General features: G+C 33.6%; 1 protein-coding gene across 2 annotated transcripts; it reads left to right on the top strand.

The window, feature by feature from the left end:
- Nucleotides 1-849: 849 nt before the first annotated feature.
- On the top strand, nucleotides 850-5,144 carry LOC109190987. 2 transcript variants are annotated; one of them, XM_019341593.1, is made up of 3 exons: nucleotides 850-1,519; nucleotides 2,999-3,079; nucleotides 4,353-5,144. In XM_019341593.1, exons 1-3 carry the CDS (start codon nucleotides 1,102-1,104, stop codon nucleotides 4,769-4,771), a joined length of 918 nt encoding a protein of 305 aa, XP_019197138.1. In that variant the 5' UTR covers nucleotides 850-1,101; the 3' UTR covers nucleotides 4,772-5,144. The 2 variants fall into 2 exon arrangements, with proteins under 2 accessions (XP_019197138.1, XP_019197137.1); XM_019341592.1 differs by having other exon boundaries at nucleotides 850-1,511; nucleotides 2,991-3,079.
- Nucleotides 5,145-9,663: the final 4,519 nt, after the last annotated feature.

Here is a 9,663-nt window from a genome sequence, read left to right on the forward strand (position 1 = left end):
TCTAACATAATACATAATAAACATAAACTTTTAACATAATACACATCAACTCTTAACATAATACACACAACTTTTCTGATTCGGATGTACATAATTGTATAAAAAGAATGTACATAATTGTATAAAAAATACACATAACTGTATGAACCAATACATATAACGTTGTGAACAAATACACATAATCTCAGCAACTTCCTACCGCGCCACCCAACACTACCCCAAAACGACGTCGTTTTGGGAGGCACGCGGCGCACAGTGCTATGTGCGTCGTGGTATAGGATATAACAATTGCCCAATACCAATGAACCACAAACCACTTAGGGGGCGTTTGGTTCAGGTTATATAACATAACCATAGGAATGTGACATTCCAAAGCTCACATTCCGGTGTTTGGTTCATATTATCTTAGGGAATCTGACATTCCCAAAGAATGTCATATTCCCTCCACATAGGATTTTGAAGGGAATGTGATTCCCTTCAAAATCTTAGGTAATGTAAGATAACCTTGGTTATCTTAAGGATATTATAGTGTGTATAAAAGATAACCCTAAATCAAACATGATTATATTACATACCTCAATTTTAACCAAACACAGGAATCTAACATTCCCAATAATCTAATATTCCCAGCAATTTAACATTCCTTAAGGTAATCTGACATTCCGTGAACCAAACGACCCCTTAATTTAAAACAACTTTTATATTATCAAATAATCACTCTCTAATTAACTCAATCAATTAAAAGCTAACGGCCCAGTTACCAAATAGTCCATCGTATTTTCCTTTCCAATATGGCAATAAATAGCTTTCCGCTACCGAAATAATTGAAAGTAATAATATGCAATATCTTAAAAGGCAATTAACGCAGTTGAAGTTAGAAAAGCAACGTCAGTTTATATATATGCGCCATGGCGATGATTCTTCATTCAGATCCTCCAAACCTGTGAACTCTGATGTTCATTTTCCCACTTCCAGAATCATCGTCCCAAACCCTAACCCTAATAGCGAGAAAGAGAGAGATAGAAGGGAGTATTTGTTGACTGAGAAGATTCAAGCTTGTATTGCTACGTATATGTGCATGTACTACTGTTATTGAAGAGAATGGCGATAATTGGCGATGCGCTTCGACAGGCGTTCATGCCGAAGAACGAGTACGAGAGCCTGCGGGAAGAGGATAAGGCTTGGCTCCGGCTGCGGAAGCCTTTCGTAGTGTTCTCAGTAGCTCTAATTTCGATCGCGGTTTTGCTTTCCACTCTGATTAGCTTCAGCATAGTGTTCCCGGAAGATCCGGCACGACGCCCCTTTTGCGGGGACGTACGAATTCAACCACTTTCTATCAATATCACCGCCTCGGCAACGACGACGACTATAAGCGGTGGGGCCGGCAGAGGTGGTGACTCCGATAGGAATTTTGGGGCTTTTTATCTCACCAATCAGGAGACTGTGGATTATTATTGGATGGTTGTGTTTATACCGTCGTTTGTTGTTTTCGGCGTTTCTGCAGTGTATCTGATTTCAGGTATGGATGCTTCGTCATTATGAGGTTGCTACTCAATTTTACTTAAAGAAGTTATTTGGACTTGATTGTTAATGCAGTTCAGCTGATAATTGCAAATAGCCCGGGGAGTTAATGGATATTAAATAAGCTCCAAATTTAATCACTTCACAATTTCTATACTCATTTTGTCTGGTTGAGATGTGTTGTGACAATTTCTTGTTCAATGAAGGTCTTTATCTTTTCATTTAAATGACTATGGTATTAAGTGGATGATATTTCAAAAGAAATGCCCTAATTAATTGATTTTCTGAAGCAATGCTCAAGTTTTAGTAACCATCATAGCTTGTTACTTTTTCCACCTCAATACGAAGTAGCATTAATCAGCTACTCCGTATTTGAGTTGCCTGATTTGATTATAATTTAGATGGACAGCCTACAGCAAAAATAACTTTCCACAGAAGTGGCAGTTGAAAATCAAAAGAAAGTTTCCAATTGTCATTTTAAAAATAAATTTTCCATTAGGACATTTTATCATTTATCACAGTTATGGTGGACTAATAGAAAAAGTATCACTCCAGTTTTGCTAGTGTTGGTTCAATTGTGAGGTATTGGATAATTATTGTTCAATAATCCTTGCCAAGATTTTGAGATGGAGGGGCAGGTTAATTTTTCAGTTAATTGGAGTTTAAATCACGCTAGACATGTTCTGGTTTCTCTTAGTTATGGAGGAATAGTGCTAATTGTGTCTCTCCATCTTCTATTTCTATGCAGAATTTCAGAACTTCTATTTTTTATAAGTATATTGTAATACTAAGTCAATTACAGTGTACTTATCATAAAAAGAAACAGAGTATCCAACTTTAGCTGATGTTGGTCCCATGTCAAGAATAGGTTAGGGAATTATTCTTCAAATTATTTTTGTCAAGATTTTGAGATGAAGCACATGTTAATTTTGCAGATAATTTTAGTGCAGTCAACTCTCAACTTGTTATGTATACATCTATCAGAAAGAGAGATGATCATTCAAACAGATATCTAACAGTGGTTATGCCTATGACATGTAGAAATGTAGCTACTTGGTAAAAAATATATGTAGAGAAATGCTATTATCTCCCATATAAATGATTCCTAGATAAATTGATATCACCTAGAAGAAAATATATACATATATGGATATGGAGCTGAAAATGGTGAGCATATGAAGTCTAGCATAAGATCTATGAAGGATGTGAACACTGATCAACTTCAATTTCCTGGAATATAGCTATGTTACAGTATTTAAATGTTCAAGGGCTGGCTGGGGTTTAGTTGGTGATATGCTCACTAGTGAATGTTTCATATTTATCAGAGCTTCTGAAAGTATTGTTAACTAGAAATAACACCTATTATGTGTTGAGGTGTAACAGTGTAAAGTCAAAATCGTTCCCAATTATCTGTTTTTGGATAATTGATAGTTACTGTTTTGCTTTCTCATATATATTGGATTTATCTATATTGCAGGAATTGTTGTTGCATATACTGCTCCTTCAAGGCATGGATGTTTGAAGGTAGTTGAGAATAACTACTGTGCTTCTAGAAGAGGTATGCTTCTTGAATTCATATTTTGTTCATTATGCTTGAATGCCTAAATAATATTCTCACTGGATGATTCTTTAATGACCTACCTGGCTAATCATTGTTATCACTTATGAGACAATAATTTTACAATTTGCAGTTCCTGCCTTGCAAAGATGGTTTCTGATGTGTTCCTATAAAGTCCTATATCATTCTTTGTAGTGAATTTGTTTTTAAATGGATTTAACATAGTCTCAAAAGTTTTCCATAGAAAGAGTTACATATTCATTATTAGGTTCTAAAACAACTGGAACATTGCAAGTTTTTTTTTTTTTTTTTTTTTTTTTTTTTTTTTTTTAAAGTAATTTTATCCATCTATTAAATGGGTTCATATGCAGTTAAAGCCTTATCTATGTAGGTTATGGGGTGTAGTTACAAGACTTTACGTCGTTTCAGATTCAAGTCTTAGTTCAGTTAAATGCCTAGATACCATTAATTTTATACTAATATTCTTTACTCTTATGTGGGACTGTTGTAATAGTTGCTTCATCTACTCTTTAGTGTTTCTTTTAGCCCTATTGTGGTTGTAATATCTAATTGTTTCACTCAAAAATGGCTACTTGTACTTGAGCATGCAATCCTGGTTGAAAATGATAAGCATTTTTTCCACTAAAGGTTTCTCAAGTATTGAATTTTTTCACATTTAGTCTGCAACTTCAATATCAACCATTTAGTCCTCAACTATTGAGAATTTGTTAGATTTAGTCTTCCACTCTTCCGTCACCAAATCCGTTATCCGGCCTTCAACAATTTCCTTATGTGGTTCCCTTGAATAGTTGAACCTTATCTGTTAATCTCAAGTAGTTAAAATCCCCAAATTGAGAGTTAAAACCAGACTCCATGCGCTATTGAAAACTATACTTCCCCTTTCGTACCACTTGTGGAGTCTAATTTTGACTATAAATATTGGAATTTTGATTTCTTTGAACTAACTAATGAAGGTTTCAAAACACCCACCTATGAAAATTGCAACTTTACCTTGAATTTGAAGTCGGTCAAGGATTTGGTAACAGAAGACTGAATCTGGCAAATTTTCAATATTCCAGAACTAAATGTGAACAATTATAAAGTTGAGGATCAAATGTGGAAAAACTCCTTCAGTACAAACTCAATGATAAATACTCATGAAGCTTTCCTCTTTACAATTATTAAGAAACCAAAACATAACATGTTATTAGCATGAATGTGTAGGTATTTCTTGTACTAGTTTGTTTTTAATAATTGATGTTGTTATTCACAGGAGGAGTGCGATGTCTATCAATTCTCAACATTGTTTTTGCTATCATTTTCGGACTTTTAGCACTGTTTCTTGGTTCAACCCTGCTCACTCTTGGAAGCAGCTGTTCTGTGCCCCTGTTTTGGTGCTATGAAATCGCATCATGGGGGCTGGTAATTCTATATGGAGGAACTGCCTTCTTCTTGAGAAGAAAGGCTGCTGTAATTCTTGATGAAAGTGACTTCACCGGACACAATCTTGGAGTAGAAATGCTTGAAGCAAATCCCGTTGAAGTCACTCCAGAGATGGAGAGACGCATAAATGAAGGTTTTAAGGCATGGATGGGTCCATCTTTTTTGTCCTCCGATGAGGAAGATGAATCTGACAACTATATGGAAGTATCAACTTTATCTCGAACCAATTCTAGCCGTCAAAGAGTGTAGTGTCATCCTCAAATCTTCTTACATCTTATTGAAGCCTTCTTTCCAAACCAACAAAGTGCCAACGAGAAATGTGATGTGCCATCAATTTTCCCAACTTGGAACACTGCAGGGTTGGACCTAGTGTATGGAAGGCGTCAGTTGACAGTTGTATAGTTGTTCATACGACTGATCCATAATGCAGGATTGAAGAGACCATAAGATTAATTCATTCAGATATAGAGTTTCAAAGCTGTAAAAAGTTAGCTGAGAAAAATTATATTCTTGCTTGTCAGGCCAGGGTTGTTAGATAGTTGATATACAAACGTTTCTGCTAATCTTTTCTGGAATGATCACTAACTGATGCAACGTATTAAATTGTGTTTAATTGATTTTTGAGACAGGTTTTCATACTCAAACATTGAACCAATAATATGCAAGAGCATCCTGAATGGTCACAAATATCTACCAGCCAAAAAAATCATCTACGTTACCAATTTTTTTTTTTTAAATAATTGGGTAAATAAAAACACAATATAAATATTGTGATGTAATCATTTAACAAAAATCTGACATCTATGTTATCTTTGATAAATTTTGTGTCCTGATTGAGCGGTCGTTTAATCGCAAGATTAAAGCCATTCAATCTTATTTAGGGGCTGAGTACAAAAAATTACACACTTTATTTGTCTAGCTAGGAATTAATCACAGACAATCATGTGCTTACACTCATGAACAAAATGGTCGTGTCGAAAGAAACATAGACATATTTTTGAAACTGGCTTGACTCTCTTGGCTCATGCCTCTGTTCCACACAAATTCTGGGATTTATGCCCAATTGTAACCAGTTGGTTCTTAGAGACTCTGTTTATTTGATAAATAGAATGCATTCTATTGTGTTAAATAACTCCAGTTCCCATCTTATGTTACATAAATATCTTCCATTCTACTCTTTTCTTCGTGTCTTTAGATGTCTATGTTATCCCCATTTAAGACTTTACAATCGTCATAAAATGTCCTACAGGTCTTCTCTTTGTGTCTTCTTAGGTTATCCAGAGTCTTTTCGGGGTTATAGATGCATGGACTTACAGACTAACAAGGTTTATGTGTGCAGACATGTTTGGTTTGATGAAGGGATCTGATCTTTCCCTTCGCCTCTAAAAATATTTTGCAGGAACCATCGACTAAGTAGAACCAGCCGTGGGCTGAGTCCATCCTTCAACCTCGTCCCACGGCTTCTACTCATGTTCGGCCTGACCAGCCCGTGCCGACTCAGCCAGTTCCAACCGAACCAGAACAGGCTAATCAGCTCGAATCGCCTGCTTCACCGGTTGCACCCACTGCATCGACAGTTGCACCCGTTGCTCGTCCTCGCGGCTGACCGCGTGGGCGGTCCACTCGTCCCACGGTTCGATTACATGCCATGGCCACACGGAGTCGGTCACAAGCTCCACCTATAGTTCTGACTGCACAAGTTTGTCTCACTTAACCTACATGCTACACTCAGGCGGTTAAATATCCAGAATGGCGTAAGGTAATGGATCAAGAGTTCAATGCTCTTCTTCAAAATGAGACATGGTGCCTTGTTCCATCTACATCAAACATGAATGCTATTAGTTGCAAGTGTGTATTCCACACATAAAGGAAAGCAGATGGTTCAATTGAAAGACACAAAGTAAGGTTAGTGGCTAAATGATTTAATCAAGTACCTGGACATCATTTCTTTGACACATTCATCTTAGTGGTGAAACCCACTACTGTCTGGTTACTTATCTCTTTAACTACTACTGAAGAATCTCCAATGAACGGAGCAATTTTAGAGAGGAAGCTCAGAAGAGAGGCTGATGCCGAGGAGTATAAAACGAGGTGTGTTTGAAAGAGGAGGGGGGGGGGGGGGGGGGGGGGATTCATCAATCTCTGCACCGAAGAATTTCCAAATGTGCAGATTGGCGTGAGTTCCGTTCGCCGGCAGTAGTCTAGCGCAACAGAATTCCCCTCTGACACAGCAATAGTTCCCATTCGTGCACAATTGTTCTCTATGGTGGTAATTCCAGTCGGTGGCAGCAGTTTGTTTTTAGGGTAGCAATTTTCAAGCGAGCATCGCTCAATTTTGGGAGCATTAATTCAATGGTTAGCAGTAGAATTTTCCAACAGCCCGACAACGACGCCAAAAATTGATGGACAATTTTAATATTATCTTCGCAAGTGCAAGAATCAATTGTAGTTTAGCGTGCAAAGCAATGGTCGCACACACATGGAATTGATACGATGCAACTGAAACTTCATTTTATACTCTTCAAAATTATTTCCTTCAATTATTTTCATCTTTATAAACTGCATCGTATCAATTTCTTGTGGGTTCGACACTTGCTTTGCATGCTAAACTACAATTGACTCGTGCATTTGCTACTACCAATGTCGTATACAACGAGATTTCAATAATGTGTAAATACAATCAGTGATATTATGTTCTTTTAAATGACAAAATTGCTATATATCTAGAAAATATATATATTTTCCATACAAATGAATTATGATAGCAATGATAAATAAAATCTTCAAAGTTACAGCACCGCATGCGTACATCTACACATTAGCTATTAATTTGAGCAATTATTTGCACAAATTCAAGCAATGATAACATCAAAACATATAAACGATTCAAATCATATTTTCAATTGCACTATGTAATATTTGATGTTTTAATTTAAATAATTATATATCAATCCAAATATTCTTAGGGTGGTGTATTCAATCATAACTTTTGTAGAGTTTTAAAGACTTTTAAAATTATAGATTTTAATAAACTTTGATTGACTTTCATAGAGTCGTTCAAAACTTTTTAAAACTTTATAAGACTCTATAAAAGTTTATATAAAAAATATTTATAGACCTTTATCAACTTTTTATTTTAAAAAGTCTACAAAAGTCATTGAAATTCTAAATTGAATACATCCTTAAAAACTTTCAATGATTTTGATTCTTATCATTTATAATTTTCTTACAAAATATTTATAATATATCATAAAATTCTTCTTATTATATAGTTCTTCACTCAAATCAGCATTATCAACATTATTATTTTTATCCATAGTATGCTGAGATTTCTATGCTAATTACGTATTCTTCAAAAAAAATGTTAATTACTTTTATATATATATATATATATATATATATATATATATATATATATATATATATATATATATATATATATATTATTAAACATCAACAAAAAAAAAACAATTTCATTAGAAATTCATAACAATATTGAACAATAAAATTTATAATAAAAGAATTGATCAAATAAAATATTTAAAAATATAATTACAAGTTGCATAAAATAAAAATAAAAATCTAATATTAATAATATATATAAAAAAAATTATACTTGATATATTGCTAGGCATCACACAAAGTACTATTATTTGCAATAGCAATTTGAGAATCAACAAGGTGCTATTGTTTGCAACCCCAAATTGTTGTTGCGAACAGTAGTTCTCTATTCGTAGTAATCTGTTGTTAAAAATATATATATATATATATTACGAATATAAACATAAAAAGAATAAAAATCAAAATATATAAGTATTTATATGAATATTATGAACCATATACTAAAATTTGACGATGAAAAATTTACTTTGTTTATGTATTTATGGAGAATTAGAGAAAGTTAGGGATAAAAATTTCATAGAAAAAATAAAAATCAATATAAACAAGCAATAATGAAGTAAAAATAATATTATTTCGAATTTTTAGATGAAGATTGTAAAGTTTAGGAGAGAGAAAAATTAGTAGAGTTTAGATATGAGGAAAATATAGGATAATGAAGAAAAAAATAATTTTATTGAATTTAGATAGGTTTATAAACTTTAAATATGGAGAAAAACTTGAGTTTAAATAGAGAGAGAAAACGTTCAAAGGTGTTAGAAAGAAAATTTTGAAATCTTGGAATTGATGGTTGGATTTCAACTATTTATATTTGAGAAGGAAAAGTCTACAAAATCTTAAAATTAAAAAGTCTACAAAAGTTTATAACTTTTTGAATACCACATGAGTTTTAAAGACTCTTTAAAAGTCTTAATCGAATACTACATGATTTTTAAAGACTATTTAAAAATCTTGATTGAATACCGCCTAACTTTTAAAAACTCTCTAAAAGTTTGAATTGAATACCTCCAAACTTTTAAATTAAAGTTCATAAAAGTCTTTAAAACTTTATGAAACTCATGATTGAATACACCCCCTTTAATATATTATAACAAATTCATTCCGTGCATCGCACGGGCACAAATACTAGTTTTATAAATAAAAAAATAAAAAAATTAATGCGTCAGGCGCACTGTCAGCGCGCCTGACGCGCCACACGGGCGCGTGCAGTGCACGCGCCTGTGTGACATTTGGTTGTGCGCAAACGCGCACAGCTTTTTTTTTTTTTTTTTTTTTTTTTTTTTGACATTAATTGGGTGTTTGCAGGAGAATTCTTTTCTAAAATAACCTCATCCCACATTTGCTATTAACCCCACCAAGTTAAATGATCTGACATTAACTCCCATTTCACCATTGATGTAGATGCTCTAAGCTTATTTTTGTGTACTAGTTTATACTACTTTGAAGGCTTTTGATGTAACTTTATAGTTATCCCTTGAATAAAATTACCAGATCTATCAGAAAATTTTCTTATGTTATTTACATAGTTTTTCAAAATCCCTCTCTTTTATAACGAACTATTAAGAGTATAAACATATTACCCAAAAAGAGAAAAGCAATAGAAAAATTATTACAATTATTGGTTAAAACTAGTATAGTGTAAATTATTAGGAAGACCCGTGAAAGAGAGTTAAGTGAACAGTCGAGCAGAATGACAAAAAAAGTTGAACAATCCCTAAGATGTCTATATAATGTATGAGTCG

Source organism: Ipomoea nil, unplaced genomic scaffold, assembly GCF_001879475.1.
Source record: "Ipomoea nil cultivar Tokyo-kokei standard unplaced genomic scaffold, Asagao_1.1 scaffold1596, whole genome shotgun sequence".
Taxonomy (NCBI): Eukaryota; Viridiplantae; Streptophyta; class Magnoliopsida; order Solanales; family Convolvulaceae; genus Ipomoea; species Ipomoea nil.

Bases quoted from the DNA above. Each gene is read 5' to 3' on its own strand.
- LOC109190987 (XM_019341593.1), top strand. From the start codon at position 1,102: ATGGCGATAATTGGCGATGCGCTTCGACAGGCGTTCATGCCGAAGAAC. The intron at 1,520-2,998 runs GTATGGATGCTT...TCTATATTGCAG, and splicing joins TGCAGTGTATCTGATTTCAG to GAATTGTTGTTGCATATACT. The intron at 3,080-4,352 runs GTATGCTTCTTG...TGTTATTCACAG, and splicing joins CTACTGTGCTTCTAGAAGAG to GAGGAGTGCGATGTCTATCA.